The 24,461-nt window shown below is 37.7% G+C and overlaps 1 protein-coding gene across 1 annotated transcript in view; it reads right to left on the bottom strand.

Annotated features, from left to right (window-relative positions):
- The window catches only part of mov10l1 (Mov10 like RNA helicase 1), a 308,056-nt gene that overhangs the window by 171,181 nt on the left and 112,414 nt on the right, over positions 1-24,461 (bottom strand). Inside the window, exons 8-10 of the mRNA XM_065272934.2 lie at positions 23,774-23,968; positions 12,476-12,590; positions 3,604-3,781 (exon numbers count right to left, since the gene is read on the bottom strand). Of these exons, the coding sequence (XP_065129006.1) occupies positions 3,604-3,781; positions 12,476-12,590; positions 23,774-23,968 (488 nt within the window). The remainder of the gene's footprint in view (positions 1-3,603; positions 3,782-12,475; positions 12,591-23,773; positions 23,969-24,461) is intronic.

The raw sequence follows: 24,461 nt of genomic DNA, 5'->3' as shown, positions 1-24,461 counted from the left end.
GTGAAGTCCTCTAACCCTTTAACTTCTACACCAAGAAAAAGGCATTTGAAAAATTTTTTGTTTGCATTTCTTATCTCCTTATGGTCACCACTTAACACAATCAATGTAATTTTTTTCAACACATCCCATCATTTTTTAAAAATCAGCCTCTACCAAACGGTTGATATGTCACTTAAAGGAATTCAAACACATTCTATGGAAATTAGAAAATATGAACTATAATAATAATTTTTTACAAACATAATCAAAATAAAATGGTTTTGTATATTAAATCTTCTTTATTTATTGAAGTATAACATATTAAAATATTTCACGTTTTCATTTTAACGCAGGACATGAAATGTTTTCATGTTTTTTGCAAAAAAAATGACCAAAAGTAACAAAAATAAGGACTTTCTGCTTTTAAAACCTAAAATAAAAGAAGGCCAAAGATAGTAATAAAATGGCATTTTAGTATTTTATGATTTTAGAAACACACTGTCAAGTTTAGTAGTGCAACATAATTTTTTTTGTCTTTTTTTAGATAAATTAAAGGGGTCATGGCATGAAAATCTGAGATTTTCCATTTTTAAGTGCTATGATTGGGTCCCCAGTGCTTCTATCAACCTAGAAAATGTGAGAAAGATCAACCCAGTAACTTAGTTTTGGTAAACCATTCTCTACAAGCATGTGAAAAAATAGGTAATTGAAATTTGGCTCCCCTTGTGATGTCAGAAGGGGCCCTTATTATAATAATACCACCCCTTAATTTGCACTTTCCAACCACAGCACTGCCATTTCCAGTGTTTTAATCCAGAGAGGGAGAGACAGAGAAAATAATTCACAGCACAACTAAGTTTCAATTTCAACAAACCACCATCATTGTGATCGGTGTTTGCACTTCATCCGCTCATTTGCATTTTAAAGGACACACCCAAAATGGCACATTTTGCTCACACCTACAAAGTGGCAATTTTAACATGCTATAATAAATTATTTATATGATATTTTGAGCTAAAACATCACATATGTGCTCTGGGGACACCAAAGATTTATTTGACATCTTTAAAAAGTCTGGTGACATGGCCCCTTTAACATTTCTTTGTAAACCAGCAATGCTGTGTAGAGTAAGCCAATGTTGCAAACAATCCTTCAAACAATTTAAAACATTATTTAAGAAGTAATTATTGATTAATTAATGAGTAATTATGATTTCCATACATTAATTATAAGAATTAATTATAGTTATTTCAAAAAAATATCCAGAAGTGGCAAAAATACATACTTTAGAAATTATCTCAATATAGTAAATAAGAAATAACAATAGCTGTGTGATATTAATAGCTGTGAATGATCAGAAATGTATATTTCATAGCAAATAGTACAGTCTGACTGCAGAAATGGATGATCTGAAAACATTACCCTACACTGTAAAAAAATTCCGTAGAAATTTCAATGTTATTGCATCTGGGTTGCCGGTAATTTACCGTAAATTTACATTTATGTTATTTACTGGCAAGAGTTTGTTCAAAGTTAAATAAATTTCAAATATTAATAAGTCCTTATCTTTACAGAATAAAACTATACAATGACAGCCTCATGCAAAGCATTCTGGGAACCAGAAATCATCATCAACCTTTTTCTGATTTTTGGTCCAGATTTTGTTTCCCAGAATGTTTTGCTTGATGCTGTTTTTTAGTTTTACTCCGTAAAGATAAAGACTTGTAAATGTTTAATTTTCATTTAACTTTGAACAAAATGTTGCCAGTAAAAAAACATAAATGTAAATCTACGGTAAATTACCGGCAACCCAGCTGCAATTTCTACGGAATTTTTTTACAGTGTAACTTTTCTACTTTTACCATTAAGTGACAAATCAACCGTTTGGTTGAACATGTTTTTGAAAAATTATTCAAAACATACAAAAGTTTTTTCATGGCACCAAGTAACATAATTTTGTAAAGTTAGGGCTCTTACAGTGTAATATGTCAAAAAAATATGGTTTCCTTGCAAAATTTCAACAAGAGCAGTTCATATAACAGAAGTGATTTTTTTCTTTCTAAAATCCACATAAGATGTGTTGTGACAAGTGCTGTTGATTGACACATTGATATCTAGTGGATTTTTTTGGCAAAACATATCTTACACAAATTGTAGAGATGGCTCAATCAGCTTGAGTTAAGTTAGGTACTCTTCTCAATAAAATATAGGGACTCAAAATGTGCTCAACCGTTTGTTTGAGCTGGCAGTTAAAACTCTGCTCAAGTTCAGAAACATGAAGGATACAATGTGACACAAGCTTGTTCGCGTCACATCCCAATTCATTGCGAAACAGAGAGCACGTGAACGGACACCGAGCTCATCATGTCGCACACAAAATGCCATTATTAAAGAGTGTCATCACAGAAAAACAAAAAAGACAAAATTTGACGCCAGAAATACTTGGGCACTTGTTAATATAACTAGGCACAGCACCCAAGTAAAGTCAATGTGTGGGAAACACTGTGACAAGAGTGTGTAGGCGTCAGAGTGAATACGACGCAGCGTCATCTATGGGAATACGGAGATAAACTCATTTCAGGACAATAGTAACACGGCATTACAAAAAAATGTATGAATCGATTTTTGGAATGCTATGAATCGATTCAGAATCGGCAAAGCTTGAATCGCGATTCAAATGTGAATCAATTTTTTTGCACACCCCTACCAAAGAGCACCTAACACATTTTTTCTCAAACTAATTTCTTCAGCTATTTCTGAGCACTTTGGATTTTTTCTGATTTCATATAAATCACCTTCTCCGACATAATGATCATATTAAAACATGTCTTCTCTACCTAGATTTACTAGAGACAGATTGTAGAACAGAAGATTGTGTGTCTCATTGATTAAATCAAACAACCGATCACAGGTGTCCAAGACACCCGTCATTGTCCCGCCCCCACAGTCCCAAAGTCAACTTGTTCGAGCAAGTGCGTGTTGTGCAGCTACGAGCGCATAGAGAGAGTCGAGCGAGCCCTCACCCCAGCCTTTACTTTATCATCCCAGCCTTTTTACTTTACTTTTTACTTTGCTCGCGTGACTGCGTTTGTGCGCTTTGAACAGAGGTGCGCTCTGAACAGAGGTGCGCTCTCGGGAGGATGTTTTTCTGCGCCCAAATAGTGTTCTGTGAACATGCAAGAATGCTTTCCCGCACGTGGATAGTGTTATGCGCGCTTGCTAAGATGCTTTTCCGAACATGGATAGTGTTCTGCGCTCGTATCTATCGCTTGCGCGTGGTTTTCATGCATGCGAATTTTGTGTCTGAATTAACAGCATATAATCTATTGATCATTTGAAAAATTAAGACCGCCGTGAAAAATTCAAGACTTTGAGGTGAAATTAAATACCTTTTAAGGCCTTAATATGGGAAAATGAAATTCAATACTTTTTCAAGACTTTTAAGACTCCGCGGGTACCCTAAGAAAGGGGGCAGGAATTGTACAGTGCAGAGAGTGTGGAATGGGATCGGCAAAGGGTCGCCAGAAGCGCATCTGTGCTATGTGTGACCGCCCACTAAACCAGCGGATTTTACATTTTGGAAACAAAAACTTTCCACACAATTGCAATGGTTAACAGTCTCACCAATAAAGAGGCTTGGACGGCCCTCAGCAAGTCCTGGCACCTCCAGGTGTAAGTAAACCGCTCCCTTCCTGAGGATAGCTCCAGAGATGCTCAACTCTTTGAGCTCCCTCTCAGCCTGCAACTCCTCCAACCACAGAAGAGCAGAGAAGCGTGGCAACATCGACCACAAACTCAGCGGCTGTAATAGAGGAAACAAACTCTTTAAGGAGTCAGTTAGCCCATGTCAACTTACCCTCAGGTCATTCAAGATGTGACATTTTCCTCAGCAGAACAGTAAAGATGATTTTTAGCTAAAACCACAGTCCTTGATAATTCATATAATGCAAGTACCATGACATGGAGAGTTCAAAAAGCAGATCACAAAAGTAATTCATGGCATTATATGAAAGTCTTATGAAGCCAATTGACCAGTTTGTGCAAGAAACTAAAAATTTGTTTGCAACATTATAAGCGATAATCTGGAGCGCCTTTAACATTTGCCTCTTTGCGCGCAGCACTGTATCCGAAAATGACCAACCTGAATCAATATTAGTTACCCATTTTTCACCCATTCCTGTACTTTTTCTCATGATATAAACTTTAAGTAGTTTTAAAAAGGTGTACTTTTACTTGATTACATTTTTTAAGTGATGTGACGGTACTTCTCTGCTTGTCGTTTCTAAACGCATTACCTGCAGCAATTTACTCTTTTTTTTTTTCTGTCACCGCAGTCTGTGAATGGCTAACTGTGCATTCAGACCGCCACCGGCAAGAGCGTCAATAAAAGCTCTGGCTGCCCCGACAACGACGCTAAAGAAAAGTTGTAGTGGACGCTCTGACGCTCGAATGCATTCTCTCAACTCCTCTCAGGCGGAGGTTTCCGCCTTCCGATTGGTTGCCGGTGAACATTTCCGCCTACCAATTGGTTGCCGCCGAACCGCGTCATATCTCATTACCATAAAGTTGAGCTGATTTCAACTCTCGTCGATGCTCACGCTGTACATGACGCGCCGGAGCTCGCGGCCGGCTCTCATTGAAAATGAATGACTTCCGGCCACTTAGAAGCTCTCGCTGGTGGCGGTCTGAATGCCCAGTAAGGAGAATAATCTTCAGTCACAGGTAAAAGGCATGTGCAACTTCTTGATGCATGATATTAAGATGCCACAAGAGCAAGTTGGTCTACTTTAATACAGATTAATACAGAATATCTGGCATTCTTATTACTTGGAGTTACGATATAAGATTTACAAACTGCAGTGTTTTTGGTACTCATGTCATGCATCACAAGATGTTACAACTCATTAAAATATATTTTCTGTAAAAAAAAAGTGTCTTGTAAAGCTGAAAATCATGATTTCCTGTTTTTCAAGTTTTATATGCCCAAATACTAAGGAAATTATGACTCCCTACTTTAAGACCTCTTAAATGTATTTTATTTTTGTTTGATATATTTTCCTTTTTCACAAAAAAAAGATAATAATTAACAATTAAAGCTGCAAGCAGCGATGGTAGGGCTCTCGCACACATGCGCCACCTTTTGGCCTTATTAAAACAATGAACCAGGGGGATATGAATTTAAGTGGGTAAATATAGGTGGATATTCAAAGGAACTTTGATGTGCCACACCTCCTGTGTGCACCAGGTGGCGCTATGACTGTACCTGATTGCTGCTATATTGATGTGTTCAGGCCAGAAACCTTGTCAAATATATCAAGTCTGTGACAGGTCGGACATTGCATGCCTGAGTTACAACAGCTTTCTCATGGTGAAACATCAAACTTCGCAAGGCCGCCACGGACACTTTACTTTAAAGAAAATTCAAGATCTTCACAATTTATCATTGTTAAGTCCTTAAGTTCAGACTGACCAAATATGATGTTGATCTGAATAAATTTCAAGAGCAGTAAATCACTGTGTAAAACATGGCATTTCCTGCTGACAGCAGGTGGTCCTATAACTTTTACTGAATATTGCCATGTTGATGTGTTCAGGCCAGGACACTTATCAAACATCAATTCAATTCAATTTTAATGACCACACAGCCAGGCTGGTGGAATTTGTTTTACAGTACAGATATTTCTTTGGTACAGGTTCCAGCATTACATTAAACAATAAACATATAAAGTAACATACATACCGAAAAACACATTAATAGACACATATACACCACAGAGTATTTAAGAAGTTGCACTTAATCAAGTCCTCAGCGTACAGAGTTCAGAATGTTTATTGCTGTTGGGATGAAACTGTTTTTAAATCGAGTTGTTCTAGAAGCTGTGACCCTATAGCGCCTTCCTGAGGGCAATAGCTGAAAAGCGTTGTGTGCCGGGTGAGTGTTGTCTGAGATTATTTTATGGGCCCTGCGTAATGTCCGTTTGTGGTAGAGTGATTCAAGGGATGGTAGAGGTGAGCCAATGACTTTAGATGCTCTGTTAATGATGCGCTGCAATTTCTTCCGGGAAAAAGTGTCAAGACTGCCAAACCAGACTGTAATGGATGTAGTGAGAATACTTTCAACGATGGCTGTGTAGAAGCGGAGCAGGAGATGAGACCTTACTTTGAACTTCTTCAGCTGTCGGAGATGGAAAAGTCTTTGCTGGGCTTTTTTGTGGATATGATCAGAGTTAATTTTCCATTTAAGGTTATTGCTGATGTAGGTTCCAAGGAATTTAAATGTATCAGTGATGCAAATGGGTACACCTTCAATGAGCACAGGAGTTTTGGGAGATGGCTGACGTCTAAGATCGACGATAAGTTCCTTTGTTTTTGATGTGTTGAGTTGGAGATCATAATCTTTACACCAGGTCACTGCTTGGTTGATCTGTGCACGATATGCAGTTTCTTGATTATTGGTGATGAGTCCTATGATGGTTGTATCGTCCGCATATTTGTATAGGCTGACAGAACTGTGGTGTGATATTAGCTGATTTGTGTAAAGAGAAAATAACCAGGGTGAGAGAACACATCCTTGGGGGGCGCCTGTACTGAGGAACAGAGGGGAAGATAAGTTGTTGTTAATCTTTACCGTTTGTTTCCTGTTCCAGAGAAAGCTGTAAATCCAGTGACAGATTGGGTCAATATTCATATCCAGTAATATATTAAACAATTTAACTGGGTTTATTGTATTGAATGCAGAGCTGAAATCCATGAACAAAATGCGGGCATATGTATTTGCAGACTCAAGATGGTTCAGAATGTGATAAATTGCTAAGTTGACGGTATCCTCTACTGACCTATTGGCTCTATATGCAAATTGAAATGGGTCCATTTGAAGGGTAGTGACAGTTTTTAGGTGCTTAAGTACGATGCGCTCGAAAGATTTCATGACTGCTGATGTCAGAGCGATAGGTCTGTAATCATTGTGGCAGGAGATGGTCTTATTTTTGGGGACCGGAATGATAATGGATTCTTTAAGGCACTTGGGTACTGAGTGTTGGCAGAGGGAGGTGTTGAAGATATCAGCGAAGACCCCTGCCAGTTCAGCAGCGCAGTGGTGGAGAACGGTGGGGCTGATGTTGTCTGGCCCGGGGGCTTTATTTCTCTTAAGTCCCCTGAAAATGCTCCTCACCTCCTCTTCTTTAATAATAAATGGGGGGGAGGGGAGGGGATCGGGAGGAGATGGTGAAGTAACTGGTGCCTTCTCAAACCTCCCATAAAAGGAGTTGAGTATATCTGGAAGCTGGCAATCCCGGTCAGGTGTGGGAGTGGGTTTCTTTTTGTAATTTGTCATGTTTTGGAGCTTTTTCCAAATAAAACGTGTGTCATTATTGGTAATCTGTTGTTCCAGTTTGGTAGCATAGTTAGATTTGGCTCTACGTATTGCGGATCTCAGTTTGTATTTGGCAGCCATATATTGTTCTTTATTTCCTGATAAATGAGCTGCATTTTTCTCCTTTCTTAACTGTGTAAGTTCCTTATTAAACCACGGTTTATTATTGTTGTAATGTTTGATTTTTTTGAGAGGGATACATAGGTCCACGCAGTAATTGACATATGACGTTATTACGTCGGTGACGTCATCGAGATCGCCCGCGTCACGGAAAACTTCCCAGTCCGTGCACGCGTAACAACCACGAAGTTTTTCGATGGCCTCACAGGACCAGCAACGAACAAATTTTGTTGGTGACTTGGAGGATTTAATTTTTTGTTTGTATTGTGGAATTAGCAGCAGCATTGCGTGGTCGGACCTGCCCAACGGAGCCCTCGGGAAAGCACGGTAAGCCTCCTTGATGGTAGTATAGCAGTGGTCCAACGTGTTGGTCCCTCTGCTGGGGCAGGCTACCTGCTGATGGTAACCGGGGAGCTCAGACGACAGGTTAGTCTGGTTAAAGTCCCCGAGAACAATGACTGCTGCGTCTGTGTGTATATTTTCCACTGAGGAGACGTAGTTGGCTAACTCGGCTATGGTGGTGGCAGCGTTAGCCTCAGGTGGAATGTATACACAGATAATGATTATTGATGCGAATTCCCGTGGGAGAAATGATGGTCTGCATTTGACAGTGAGATATTCCAGGTGAGGTGAGCATACGTGGGCGAGTTCTATAGAGTTTGTGCACCAGCGTTCGTTAATCATTATGCAGATACCACCGCCTTTAGACTTGTGCGATAGTGAAGGTGATCTATCGGCTCGATGTAAAGTGAAACCTGGAGGTGTTACCGCTTGATCGGGTACTGATTGATCCAACCAGGTCTCCGTTAGGCAGATATCAGAGCAATCACTGTAGTCCTTGTTGTGTTGTAACATTAGGTGTAGTTCATCCATTTTGTGCCGGAGAGATCTAACGTTTGACAGCAAGAGGGCTGGGAGCGGTGGCCGGTGCGGGCGTCTCCTGAACCTGGCAAAGGTTCCTGAGCGACGGCCTTTTTTGGTCGGCAGCCATGGTGTTGACTGGCGTGGTGTATCTAGTTCCAGTAGATTCTCCAGTAAGGACGTAGACAGATCACAGTGAGGGGTGTATCGGAGGTTTAGGAGCTCCGATCGAGTGTACTGAATTTGATATGACACTTCACAAACAAATAACGCAGACAGTAAGATGACATACAGGAACACTGCTTGTACTGTGGCAAGCCTTACGGCAGCCATCTTGCATCTTGCAATAAATCTCTCATGTGAAGCGGGGGTAAGATTGGACATTTTAAACATGAGTTAGAACAACTTCCTGTTTCATTGCAAAACAGAAATTTGGCAGGCAACCACGGACACACCCTCCATCGAAACGTCAAGATCTCCGCAATTTAGCACTGCAAAGGGCTTTAGATGACACAGACCAAATATGGTGATGATCTGATTAAATTTCTAGGAGGAGTTTGTTAAAGTATGAAGCCCAGAAATGGCAAAATTTGCACTCAAATTACAGAGAAAATTCAAAATGGTCGACTTCCTGTGGGCTTTAGAGCTTAGCTCCAAGATACTTTTTTGTAGGTCTTGGGGTGCTACATGATCCTACCACATTTCGTATCTGTATGTTTAACGTAGAGGGGGCTACTTATTTAAATTTTTGAAGGTGGCACTATAGAGGCATTTTTACACCACCAGATCTGAAGCCTATATCAAATGAAAATTTAAGCCACATTTGACATGTGTGCAACGTTTCATGACTTTTTGAGCTTTTTTAGGTTGTAAAAAAATGCAATTAATTTAGGGATTCTTTGCAAGGCTGGCATGGACACTCCCTTTAACGAAAAGTCAAGGTTGTCGCTACTTATCGTCACAAAAGGTCTTGAGATTAGACTGATGAAATATGATGTTGATATGGTTAAATCTCTAAGAGCAGTAAGTTACAGCATAAAACATGGTTTTCCTGCTGCCCCTAGGTGGCACTATTACAGTATCTAAATATTGCTATGTTGATGTGTTAAAGGAATAGTCAATTTTCTTAAAAGAAAAATCCAGATAATTTACTCACCACCATGTCATCAAAAACGTTGATGTCTTCCTTTGTTCAGTCGAGAAGAAATTATGTTTTTTGAGGAAAACATTGCAGGATTTTTCTCATTTTAATGGACTTTAATAGAGCCCAACATTTAATACTTAACAGTTTTTTTCAACAGAGTTTCAAAGGACAATAAACGATCCCAAACGAGGCATAAGGGTCTTCTCCAGCGAAACGATTGTCATTTTTGACAATAAAAATAAGCACTTTTAAACCACAACTTCTCATCTAGGTTCGGTCGTGATGCGGCAGCGTGACCCCACGCAATACGTCATGACGTCAAGAGGTCACAGAGGACGAACGCGAAACTACGCCCCAGTGTTTACAAGTGTTGAGAAAGAGGACCGTTCCGACGTTGTGGTATGTGGAATGATACTAATTAATGTCAGTTTATTGTTTACAATGGTCTGCAAATGTGCGTTTCATATATGTAACACGTGACCTCTCTACGTCACAATGCATTTACGTTAGGTCACGCAAGACCGGACCTAGACGAGAAGTTGTGCTTTAAAAGTGCATTTTTTTTCTTGTCAAAAATGACAATCGTTTTGCTAGATAAGACCCTTATGCCTCGTTTGGGCTCGTTTGTAGTCCTTTGAAACTCTGTTGAAAAAAACTTAAGTGTTGAGTTAAGTATTAAATGTTGGGCTCTATTAAAGTTAGGGCTGTCAAAATGGCTGAACAAGTACATTCGAAATTCGTCCTTGAAAAATAATAAAATTCGAATTATATTCGAATTATAAATACCTACTTTATCTTGGAGAAAATACTCCTAAAAGCCCACAAGAGGGCGCAGCACAAAGCCCCAATAATATAAACAAATCATGCACAGGATATTTTTTGTTAAAACGAATGTTATAAACACTAATAAATTAAACATAATTTCTTAAATTCATATGCAAAGGAACAAAAGTGCACATAGATATCTGGAAGTGCAAAATGCCTCGACAGCCAGCGTGTGTAGGCTATTAACACAAACGTAGTCAAGAAACTATCCATGTATACATTTACAAATTATTTTATGTACCATACATTAATTAAATTTACAAAAAAATGTACAGAGCCTCAGTCAATACAGAACACAACGGTGTCTTAATGAAATCAAAATTAACCAGTATATTTGTGCACCTGTAAATGTACAAAACGAATGCCATACATAGACAATGCATATTAATATAGGGCATTTTATATAATATACAAGTAGATACATTTACGTGTTTCTAATAAAGTATGAAAACGAATGAATCTTTATTTAAGCCAAAATAAGTGGGAAAGATAATTAGTCATTTAAATTTTGTCAAGCTTAAACGCTATTCACAACAACTTATTATATTTTGTGTGTTCCTTGGTTGAAAATATGTAGAAATATATGCGAGTAATAAAGTACAGAACAGAAATGTTTAACTTACGCGCAGAGCGAAGCCGTTAATAAAGCAGACTCTCCGTTATTAATACAGGTAGAGGACGTGCTGAAACAGTCGAGTTGGCAGATGATCATCATGTTTATATTTCACGCAGATAATGTTGATAAAAAAACTCTCATATCAAATGTCCAGGTTAAAGTCAAGTTTCCAGTCAGTTATAAAAATAAAGCCACCGCGGCGTTACATTGCAACTCTCTCATATGTGGTGTGGACTCTGTAGATGCAAATATGGTTTTAATGTTGCTTCCTCACACAGGTAAAATTCGAATGCAAAGTTTTACGTTCGAATATGCATATTTTTTTACATTAGAACATTTCAGGATTTTTCTCATTTTAATGGACTTTAATTAGGGCTGTCAAATTTTAATTCAAATTTCGAATATTCAAATTAAAATTTGACAGCCCTAATTAAAGTCCATTAAAATAAGAAAAATCCTGAAATGTTCTAATCAAAACACATAATTTCTTTTCTACTGAACAAAGAAAGACATTAACATTTTGGATGACATGGTGGTGAGTAAATTATCTGGATTTTTTTTGAGAAAATTGACTATCCCTTTAAGGCCAAGACCCTTATTAAACATGTGACATCTGAGGCTTGTAGGAGAATGTATGCCTGAATTACAACAGCTTCCTGTTCCATGGCGAAACATTAAAATTTGATAAGCCGCCATGGACACGCCCTTTAATGAAAAGTCAAGATCTTCGCAATATATCATTGCAAAGAGCTTAAGATCAGTCTGACCAAATATTATGATGATCTGATTAAATCTCTACGAGCACTAAATCCCAGCGTAAAACATGGCATTTCCTGCTACCTCTAGGTGGCGCTATGACTATAACTGAAAATTGTCGTGTTGATGTGTTCAGGCCAGGACTCTTATCAAACATTGGAAACGTGGGTCAGATTGGACATTGTATACCTGATTTAGAAAAACTTCCTGTTTCATGGCAAAAACCCGTACATTTGTCAACTAATTTGTCCAACGAAAAGTTAAGATCTCCCCAATTTAACATTGCAAAGGCCTTCAGATGAGACTCACCAAACATGATGATGATCTGATAAAATCTCTAGGAGGAGCTTGTTAAAGTACAAAGCCTGGAAATGCCAAAATTTGCACAGAAATCACAGCAACAATTCAAAATAGCCGACTTTCTGTGGGGACTTTTTATAGGTCTTGAGGTGATAGATGACTCTACCAAATTTCATATCTGTACGTTTTTCGTAGCGGGAGGGCTGTTCTCTTAAAATTTAGCAGGTGGTGCTATAGAGTCATTTCTACACGCCCACTTCTGACACCCATACTACATGTACATTTTTTGTCACTTCTGACGTATGTGCAAAGTTTCATGAGTTTACGTGCATGTAAAGGCCCTCAAAAATGCGATTCATTTTGGAGAAAAAAAAGGAGAAACTGAGCAAAAACAATAATAATTTTAGACCCCATGCAGAATCCTGACAAAAACCTCATGTTAAAGATTTCTAATCTAGTTTGATTAAGATTACGATTAGCACACAACATGCAGATCTGTTACCTCTGCCAAAGCGGGCTGGACAATCAGCACATCTTTCTGGGCTTCAACACAATCCCGGAGAGCCTGTGGTACTGCATAGTTCCCCAAAAAGTTTGGTAGATGCCTCTTAGCAAGCCTGTTGAAACAAACACAAAATTTAAAATTTTCATTAAAGGAAATGTGCAATATAAGTTAATGCCATTGAAGGTAAATGATTTGTGTGTACTGTGCCTCAACAGCGAATTAGCATAAAGTTATCGTCTGATGTTACATTGTTGAAATCAATGGATTAGATGATGATACTTCTGTTTCACACATTTATTCAGTCTCTAAATAAATTAAGGCAACTCCATTCATTTCCCAGAAGCCCCAATATGAAAACGAAAAAATTAGCAGTTTGCGGGATCAGTCAGTGTCACAGTCACAATGTAGTCGGAAGAGGAACACCAATAATTATAACCCGACTATGTTTTAATACGTGGGCTTGTCTAACTGACGTTCTCAGCTACAATTCAGAGTTGTTTGACTTGTTAAAAAGCTACAAATATGTATAATATAAATGATTATGGATTGACATTTTCTCAAATCCAGCTCCGACATTACATTTTTCTGTACTATAGCCTAGGTGTTGTAGCCATAACAAATTTAATTTCATATTTATATTTAAATTAAATGTATTTATATTTTTTTTATTTAATCAATGTTGATAATGACAAGTAAACATGGTCATCATTAGATGTGCAGTATGTCGGGAGACATGCAGTGAGTTATGCCTGGCTCACACTACAGGATAATCGGGATTCCGAGAATCCGAGGGAAAATCGGGCAATGGACCTCGATCGGCTCCGAAGTTTGGCCCAGATTATCCTGTAACGTGAGACGTTTAAATATCTAAATTTACACCTTCCGATATTCTGTCAAGCAAATCGGGGCCGCCCCGATCTTATCAAACATGTTTGATATTTAGGATTTTAAATCTGGAAAATTACGTCAGTACTTTCACAATAATCACTGAATGAAGGATATGATTGACAGCTTTCGGGACCGCGAATCAAGCTGCTGTACGGGTAAACAGCACAGCCGGAGAAACAGTTTGTGGAAGTCAAGTGTTTCATTCTACTTTCATTACGCCACATCTGCAGCTCGTTGGGGCAGACAGACCATTTAAAATGTAGAAATTAATTCCTTGCTTGATTCACGTTGTTCACTCTTTTATAAACATTATCTAAAACAGGGCTTCTCAAAGTCCGGACTCCGGTCCGGATCCGGACCCGACGGGAACTTGATCCGGACCTGCGTCCACTTCATATTACAAGTGCATTCATTTCTATGTGATTTATTAAATGTGTGCATTTGCTACTTTACAAATGCATATTAAACTTGTAAACCTTTCGTTTAGTTTTTTTTCTTTTTAGATTTAGGAAGTATTCCTGGTCCGAAAATAATACGAGTTATTTAAAAATTTTCTGTGTGACGCTGTAGCCATCACACCCAGATATTATGCACAGCTACTTCATGTACTACGGCTTTTGATCAGTAACGTAAGTCCTTATCAATATGAAATCACTGTTGGTTTGAGTCGTTTATAACATGCATTTGAAAAAGCAACACTCGTCAAACATAATCTTTATACATATTCTTTATTATCATGAAAATACCTGAAAAGGTTTGAAGAACAGCAATATAAATATATCCTTAAGATATTTCCTGGAGCTGCGTGTTTCTGGTTCTTTGTCTACAGCGCATATTAAGTTTCTGCCCGAGACCGCCCCCTGGCTTTTGGATGTAGCGCCATTTCACAGTAATTCATTGAGACGCATAGCAAGCATCATCAGCTAATTTATAGGTGCACCCCTAATTTTGGTCAGTGTCTTTGCATACCAACCACACTTTTTTGCCATGGTTTATGCATCTGATGGAGAACAAACTGTGCCATTTCTCTAATTAGGTTCCTCTGTATTTTGCACCTGGTTACTTTTGGCATAATTTCTTGTGTTTATGTTTAAACATTTTTTTACTTTAAATGCAAAATACACTTATGTTTTTCCCAAACTATTTGTGTTGATTTGTTATATAAAGAAATTATTTACATAAAGTTTTTATCACGCACCTGTAGCTATTCTGTGCATAGCGGAAATTTAATAAAAGAAACAGGCATACACGAAATATGTTAAACTTAAATAATTAGCATATTAACAAAACGAATTTAAAAATGATAAAATGATTGTCAGTTCTTTTTTTGGGAGGCGCTCCACAAACGCATAGAAACTGATTGCTGAAACACCGCTCACATGAGAATCTGATGCGCCTCATCTCCACACTTACAACGTTTCACATTAAATGACATATTTGTCCAAAACCATTGGTAATGTAAATACTGAATTAAACACTAGACCCTACACTGCAGAATAGAATAGAATAGAAACTTTACTGTCATTATAAAAACATAATTAAATTTGTTTAGAAGCTTTCAAAGACAACCAGCCTCAGAAGAATAAACAACAAAAATAGAATCCACATAGTATATAGCTACAAAATAATATCACTGCAGAGTAGTATATATACAGTGGAATTAAATAATGCAAACAACAGTGCAAAATCAAGTTTAACCCCCTGGGGTCCAAAAACGCGGGGCCGCGTTTTGACGTGTTTTTTCCTTATCATGGCAGAATCAACTTAAAATACTCCATCATTAATAATCATACACTTACGTGTTTGACATCATTTGAAACTCAGAAGGGTCCTCTTTAATATGTGTTCATTCACAATAACAACAGATCTTTGTGTTTTTGTCAAATAAAGAAAATAAACAGGGTGTGCATCCAGACATTTCTGTCTCCGCCAGCTGTCTCTCAAAACACGTTACAAAAATCAATTGAAACTCCGCGAATACTCATCACACAAGCATTATACACATATCCAAAGAAAGCCTGAAATGTCTACTTTTAAACAAGCTAAATATAATCAAAAACAAATATTACCTGTTTATGTAATCTGCATTGAAGTAAAGAGAGTACCGTATTTCCTGGCTGACTTCATTATCTTTAATTCGGCCACGCCCACGGCTGTTGACATGGTAATGAAGACACACGAGCTGAGCAAAGCGTAAAGACTTTACCGCATGTTTGGGAGATAAACTTTACACACACGTGAGGAATATCTTCATTTATGTCTGGACATTGAGGAAGAGAAGCATTTATCTTTAACGTTACCTAAGAAGAACAATGGAGAACGCACTGAAGCTGGATTAGAAGTAAGTAACGTCAACAGTTAATGTATACCATTTATATTTGCTATCATGTAACTTAATAGGCTATGCTCATGGCTTGTGCAGTTCAGCCTACATACAGTATGCAACCTTAGCAGACTGCACGCTTCGGATTGAAAAACTTTCGCATTGTTTACAAACAAGACGCGATTTCACGTAATGGCGGATTTCACTGTTGCATGCTGTAACAGTGTTAAACACAGTTATTCACTTATATCCTTCATGGCAACTTTCAGTAAGCCTGAACTGCTGTGTCTTTTAAGTGTGTATGCTGTAATATGATTCTATGTTTACATGCTTATTTACAAACAAATCCGCGTGACCTCCCGTAATGGCGGATATCTGTTACATACTGTACAGCAGTGTTGGGGGTAACGCGTTACAAGTAACGTGCGTTACGTAATAATATTACTTTTCTGAAGTAACGAGTAAAGTAACGCATTACTTTATAAATGTACACATTAATATTTAAGTTACTTTTAAAAAAAAGTAACGTGAGTTACTTTTTAGTTTAATTAATTCGATTTAAAAAATAATTATGTACTGAATTAAACTGAACGTAGTCACGTAGAATTACGCACTCTATGCGTGCGCGCCCGCCTGAGCGGGAACAGTTTGAAACAGAAACGGAGATGGCAGGCCAGGCTTTGACGTTTTCGCGATGGAAATATTCTCATTATTTTGAAATTGTGGAAGAAAAGGAGAAGGGGATTGTCGTCAAGTGTAAATTATGTGTAGGTGAAAAACTCTTGTCAACTGCAAAAAACACCACTTCAAACTTAAAAAAACATCTCCATGCAAAACACAGCACCACAGAGTTGGACGAGAGAGCGCCGGATGATACGACCTGCACCCCGCCTCAAGCTAAACAACAAAAGCTTGATTTCAGTTCATCAGGTAAAACAATTAACGTTAGTTCGACTGAACTCAACAAATTAGTCGCCGCTTTTATTGTTGAGGAGATGCAGCCACTTTCCACTGTAGAGGCGCCTACATTTCGCAATATCATCAGCAAAATCTCAGTGACAGGCAGAAGGACGGGAAGCGTGCTGCCCGATCGCAAAACCTTTACAAGCTATTTGGACAATGCATACATGGAAATGGAGACAGACTTAAAGAAAACCTTTGCTGACCTGGAATATGTTTCTACCACTGCGGATCTGTGGACTGCGCATAATAAAAGTTTTTTAGGAATTACTGTACACTGGATCGATCCTGCTAGTCTTCATCGCCGAAAAGCTGCAATCGCCTGCAAACGATTTCGTGGGAGACACACATACGATGCCATTGCAGCGGAGATTGAGCAAATTCACAGCTCATTTGCTCTTTGTGGTAAAATAACTGCAACTGTCACAGACAATGGCGCAAACTTTGTTAAAGCATTCAGAATGTTTCAAGCTGCTGATGATGAAACAGAAAATGATGAAGACGACGTCGTCTTTACGGACTTGCACAACGTTTTACGGGATGACAGTGAGACCAGCGAAAGGTTTGTTCTCCCCCCTCATCACCGATGTGCGTCACACACACTTAACCTTATTTGCACCACCGACGTAGTTAAATTTATCACTGCGAAGGCAGATTGCAAAGCAGTATACAGGAGTGCAACTGGAAAATGTTCAACTTTGTGGTCAAAAGTTAGTCGGTCAACTGTGGCATCTGAGATCCTGGGGGAATTCAGCAAAAGAAAGTTGCTTGTCCCTGCAACTACAAGGTGGAACTCGTTTCATGATGCGCTTACCCGAGTCACAGACATGCCGTTAGTGGACCTCAATCAACTTTGCACTCGCCTGGACATTAGATGCATGACGGAGAGAGAGTATCATTTCTTAAAAGAATATTGCAAGGTTCTGAAGCCTGTCTGTATGGCATTGGATATACTTCAAGGTGAGGACGATTGTTTCTATGGCACCCTTCAGCCTACTCTTGAAATCCTGATGGCCAAAATTTTGGGACTGAAAGAAGGCCTCTCCCATATGATGGCTGACCTCCCAGACCTCATAGTTCAAGTAAGTCTTTTTAATAGGCTATTGCATTATCATTATTAAAATGTTGTTTTATAAATACAGTTTTATCCTATCACTTATAGCACTTTATACAAAGCATCACTTATCACGTATAGCACTTTATACAAAGATTCAATGTTGCAATCAGAATTCAATTCTGCTGTAAAGCAGCTCTAAAATGAAAATAGACAGTAAACAGACAGTATAAGGTTACAATCAGTTTAGTGTTTATTTAGTTTGGTTCTGTAACTCTAGTTCATCAATAATGAAATGAGTTCAATAAAGCTATAAAGCAACTTTTGTGAAAAGTGGTGTCATCATTAAGCTCAGTTCAGTTCTTCAGTGCATTCAAGTCAATATGTTTATGTATCTGTTACTTACCTCACATAATTGTAATATTTTCTTGTATGAATGCATGTCTATTAGTTTATAAATTGTTTAACTCAAATAATCTAATCTTTTTTTTTTTGCAGGCTATCAAGACACGGTTTAGCAATATCCTTGACAGTGAGGAAGCTTTGCTTGCTGCGGTAACCCTGCCAAAGTTCAAGCTGCGCTGGCTGAGGGATGATACAAGAAAAGACAAGATCAAGATGACTCTGTCAGCACAGTGTCGTGCTCTCAATGTTGAGATACAACAAAAAGAGCCACTGCAGTCTCCTGATCCTGAAAGCAGAGACCATGAAAATGATTTCTTTGCATTTCCTGAAGAGGAGAATCAACATGACAAACAAGCAACAACTGTGGACATGGAGATATGTGAATACCTTAAATCAGGTGATATGGGAAATTTACATGATTTCCCCAGGATTTTAAAGGTCTTCTTAAAAACCAACACAGCCACACCTTCCAGTGCGCCAGTTGAGAGGCTGTTTAGTATTGGAAGTCTCATCCTCACCCCAAAAAGGAACCGTCTCACAGACCAGCGTTTTGAGAGACTTCTGCTGCTGCGCTACAATCGTTACTTTGAAAATAAAATCTAGATGAAATAGTGAATAGTGTTAAGATAATAATACTCTAAAACACACAAATCTTTGTTGATCATTTGTTTTGTTCTTTGCATTGCAGAAAGTGATCTGGACTTTTTTAGTATAAAACACATTTTGGTTTAATAACACTTAGTAGAAAACTCAACAGTTGATGTCTATTGGAATCAACTTATACATTTGTTTAGGTCACATGAAGATTTTTTTCAAATTTTGAAGCTAAAGATTTGTTTAATTAGGGATGTTGTTTCTCACTATCATCCCATTGTTCTTTATTAAGTTGATAAAAATGTTAAATGTTTAAGATCTGTCTTTTGCCCTAATATAAATCATAATGGCAATTTAACTAGCCTATATTACTTTCTTTATTATTTCAATGGACAGTGAATTTACTTAATGTGTTTTGTACTTTTTGTGTGGGTACATAATGTTCAACTTTCAATATTCTGTAATGTTGAGATTTTTATATGGAATGCATTGCTCTGTAGTCGGGAAGTTTTCAGAATAAAATATTATTCTAGATTATTATTCTACGTGTTTTTGAGGTGTAGGTTACATAGACTGTTGTTGAATGCAGAACTTTTCAGTCATAAAAAAATACCTGCAAGGCCTGAAAGAGATCAAGCTTTAGAAAAAGTAACGCAAAAGTAACTCAAAAGTAACGTAAGCATTACTTTACATGAAAAGTAACTAAGTAATGCAATTAGTTACTTTTTTGGGGGAGTAACTTAATATTGTAATGCATTACTTTTAAAAGTAACTTTCCCCAACACTGCTGTACAGTGTTAGACACACAGTTATTCACTTTCGTATCCTTCATGGCAACTTTGACTAATGCTGCACTGCGGGATTTGCTGTAAAATGATTCCATATTGTTACCATGCAAGGTAATTCCATACATTGCGCTTTACACGCGACACCGTTTTTATGAGTGCCGTGTTACACGGAGACGCGAGCTCGCGCACATGGACGCGCCATATGCGATGTGTTTTTAAAGTTCATATGCGCTTACAGAAACACGTTTAAAACAGAAGCTAGACGATAAGGGGATGGGCATCTGAAAACAGTCATCTGAAAACAGCTTTTCATATAACTAATTGCTGCAGATGTTTATCTGAGATTAAGTTTATGTACAAGATAGTTTATGAATGTAGTATCATATTTACCCATCAGTTATGTATGTAAGGGTATTTCTGTGGACAATTTATGCTAACAGCTGTTTATAACTCTCTTAGAGGTCTGCATCTCTCTCATCAGTACAAAAATATGAAGTGGAAAAACACTTTTTGGACATAAAGTTATATGGTAACATGAGCCATGTGAAGTTTACAGCTCTGTTGTGTATCAGTTTCTTAGTTTATACAAAGTTTTTGAATTGGGTTTGTTTCCAAATAAATTTAAAATGTCCTACTGACCATCATTTCTATTTTGATTATATTGTTAACTTAATAAACCTCAAACAAACATGTATACATTTGTCCTCACATTCTTTACTGTAGTTCATTCTCACATTCCTGCCTCATTATGCAGCTCATTATGCGAGGCTTTGTTTGCTAGCTGTCAATCAATCCTTCTCGCATACGGCCCCTCTAAACAAAAAGTGTCTTACCATTTCTAAATCAATACAATGTTTTATGTGACTAAGTAGGCAGGGTGATTTTCACATCATTTTAAAGAAAAAACTCTAGACTACTAGATTCTGTTTAGGAAAGTCTTGTTAAAACATGTTTAGTATGGGTTTTGTGGACTTATATCAGTGACTTAAAATTTTTGCTTTTTTAAAAACCACGCATAAACCTTTTTCTCTCAAAAATACAAACATGTACATACATGTAGCTCGTATAATATTTTAGCCCAGTTTGTGCTGAACGCAGTGGTATGAGACACTTGCCATTATTATGTTTTAAAGCAACTGAAAAAAGACCAAATGTAAGAGCATGTCAGAACCTCTGACAGTGTCCCAAAATGGTCGGACCCCAGAGAGTTAACCAAGCATAAGTCATTTAGCAGCAATGCTTATAACCTACAAAAATATTCCTGTTAAGAAGAAACAGGAAAACAGAGCATTAATAGAAATAGCCTACATCACTTAATAATAACTCTTAAATGTGCAAAAAATCGTGATACTGTATATAGGCTAGCCAGTTATATATAATATAATCTTGCATGAGGATTAGACTTGAGTTGGTGCTAGATTGTGCACACAGCTACAGTATGCATCCAAACACTGCCTGCATAACACATCCTTAAACGTATCATGATCGTTGCAACAAACAAGAGCTAAGGAGGTGAAATCACCAAGGTTTCAAATAGAAAGCTGCTAGCAAATGTAAATATTTTAAAAGAAAATCATAATAAATGTGTCATCGTCTTCCTTTCTTTATATACTCTTCTCCTGAGGCGACGTGAAGTGCTTGCTCTGGCAAGATAATCTTAATAATAGCCTGTAGTGTGTGATGCACTAGGATTTTTAAATCCTGAAGTGTGAGCATGTTTAAGATTTGAGAGAAGAATATCTGACAAGATTCTCTTTATGTGTGTGTTGCAACCAGATTTCATAATCTGCCAGAATTTAAAAAAATCCTGTAGTGCGAGCCAGGCATTAGAGGATTTTGAAAACTTTATTAAATTTTTCGTTTTGTATAAATTGTATCTTAAATTTGATATTTTTTAATCAACCAAAAGTCTGTATTTAATAAATAAGATGCAAATTTAGCAGACAATATAATAGTGGCATGGAGGCGCCTGCGCGATCACTTGCATTGAACATGAACTGGAGCGTCTCATAAATGAACCAAAACTCGGCATATGCCTCACAGACATATATATTTATTATAGAAAGCTTGAAATGTCTACTTTTAAACAAAACAATTCAAAATAAAAAAATAAATAGGCTACTCTCTGATTTTGTCGTCTAATCCATATGAAATGTAAATTTCTGAGAGAAGGCCCTGAGAGAAACATTAAAAGTGGATTTGGAGAAAACTTCACAGAAAAAAACTATTTTCAGAAGCTTATTAGCATTTTAAAGACCTTAATGCAAGCAAACATGGACTTAACGCCACAAAACCCAGTTTTGATTTTGCTGGGTCTTCAAATATGTACAAAGGTACCATGTGCTTGCTATGCACTGGGTCAACAATTTGTCCCTGTTTTTAAACAGACCTGCAAACTCCTCAGAGTAAAAAAGGTGACAGTGTCGCCCACACTGGGGTGGTTGGCCGGTGTATCTGTGGGGGGGTTACCCCAGCTCTATTTTTTTGTGTTTTTAATATGATTCTGAGCGTGACTTAACAAAAATCAGTATACTTTAATCAAAAATCAATGTTATAACATCCTTAAAGCTTAAAGAGAATGACACATTTAATATTTTACAAATCTTTTTATTTACAACTCACGGAAACGCCTGGAAGTGTTGTGAAGCATGACCCTGAAATAAAAAAACAACAAGAGACAGACAGAAATGAAAAAAAAAAAAAAAATTATATATATATATATATATATATATATATATATATATATATATATATATATATATATATATATATATATATATATATATAGCCGATGTTCGCGAAAGCTTCGTGCGACAGAGCCACTTTGTCCTCAGCCGGCGTCTGTGCAAGGTTGACGATGACGGGCCATTGTGAATGGCAGTGAGTGCTCCACCAAAGTGCCCAGAACCATTGCCTGAAAGTAAAATAAAATCATTAAAATATAACCTTGCAAACTATCATACATAGGCCTAATATGATAAAACAACGTGTCTCCATACTGTATGGCTGATATGCAGTGAATATCAACATACATTTCTGTTCAATAATTATTATAATAATGCATTTTAAATGTAGGGCTCCTTACATTGAATAAACAATCTCAAAGTGCAAGTGTTCATAATGTAAATTCAACTAACAACACAATGTAAAGATTTCATTGACAGACTTTGATGCAAAATGTAGCCATTTATTATACAGAAATTTGCTATTGGTGTATTAGCCTAGACAACACGCTCGCCAGATTTGTTTTATCTAAACAGCCCTATGTTGTTAAAAATTACTGTTTACCAGGTATACAGCCACCAGGAATGAATGGGGCTTGGCTAAATCCTAACACATTCACAACGCGATGTACAAAGATTAAGTGCATGCATTGAAAATAGATAGGTATGTATTAATTAGTCTAAGTTGAGGTAAGAACATAGTAAAATATTGAAAAACGGTGGGTTTTCTTTTAACATTACTCTCGCATCAGCTGTTGTGTAAACAGTCACATTTACCCACATCACGAATGACTGCCTGCGCAAGCGCGCACCACAGCCACCGTAATGAAGTTACTCGTAACGTTAGTTCAAAATTCGAGTAGTAGCCGTATATCTCGGAACTCAGGGCAGAGCACCCGGGTAACGATAAGCCTAGCTAACTTAGCAGGACGATTGTTAGCTAGGCTTATCGTTACCCGGGTAAATTAGTCATTTTGCTCGAAGCATAGGCAAACTTTATGCAAGGTCTACGTTTGTGCATTACTCGGTGTTGCCTCATTCCTAAAAATACAATATAAGCGGTAGCTAACGCCAATTTAAATCAAGCAAACAAATAGTTGTTGTTTTTGCTCCAAAAATATTGACTTACCTTGAATAAGAAGGTTCCTTCACGTTAAAAGTGTCCATCAGACTTGCGTGGTAGCCAGGTGTGTCTCTCATCCAAAGGACCGCGCTGTCTTCAAGATTCTGAAGGAAGTGCTAAGATTCCGATTGGCCCAGAGGAAAGCATGCTAAGATTCTGATTGGCCCAGAGAAATGTCAATTATAAGAATTATCCAATAATGTTTGGCAATTCTAGCCCGCATGGCATTCAGATAAAGGGCAGCCTCCGACCCCCCACCACCTCAAAAAAAAAAAAAAAAACTCTCCGGTTCTATGCGATTCACGTGAATGACCCAATTGACCAAGAAAACGGCGATTGTCGCCGAAAAGCGACAAGTTTGCAGGTCTGTTTAAATGTTAATACTGTTTAAACACTGCTATATTCTATGTTAGATCATTAAAGGTAATCAGCCACACCTGAGAGGAGCAGGGGGGGCAGAAACCGTAAGAATCTGGGTAGGCTGCTGACGTGGCAGTGTTGTTACAGGACAGTAGGGGGCGCTGGGTTTGAGCAAACTCTCCTCTGCGCTGTTCACCAACACCTTCAGACGCCTCCCGATAGTAAAAGAAGAAAAGTGAAGCAGCAACAGTTCATCAGAGCAACCCAGAGACCTACAGGAAATGAAGAAAAAAAATGCTAGTAAAGGCTGTTGTATGTTTCAATAATAATTTGGATTAATGTTGAACATGTTTGATGCCAGTTACGGTAACATGGTGCATATCATTGATCAGGAAATGATTAGGAAATGACCAGAGGATTACGTAGAGAGTAGTCAAGACATGGTTTAAACACACATCAAATAATATTTTCATAACTTTGAATTATAAGCCATACTAAAGAAAGGCAAAACTAACTATAGTGTTACAAAATGGTCCAGCACAGATACAAACATGCAATTCAAGGATATATAATATATACATTTTAAACAGCTTATTGTGATCTTTAACTGTGATCTTAACTACAGACACATAGTCTTTGTCAGCCTTCTGCCAGTCTCTGGTAATTGTCAGATCTCAAGTTTCTCTGATGGAATTTGTTTGAAACTTGTTTGAAGTTTGAATTTGTTTAGAATGTCGCCAATCTACTATCGGGCAGAGGAGTCGG

This window comes from Paramisgurnus dabryanus, chromosome 6, assembly GCF_030506205.2.
Source record: "Paramisgurnus dabryanus chromosome 6, PD_genome_1.1, whole genome shotgun sequence".
NCBI classification, from domain to species: Eukaryota; Metazoa; Chordata; class Actinopteri; order Cypriniformes; family Cobitidae; genus Paramisgurnus; species Paramisgurnus dabryanus.
Note: the sequence above shows the minus strand (reverse complement) of the source record. Positions and strands in the feature narration are given on the sequence as shown.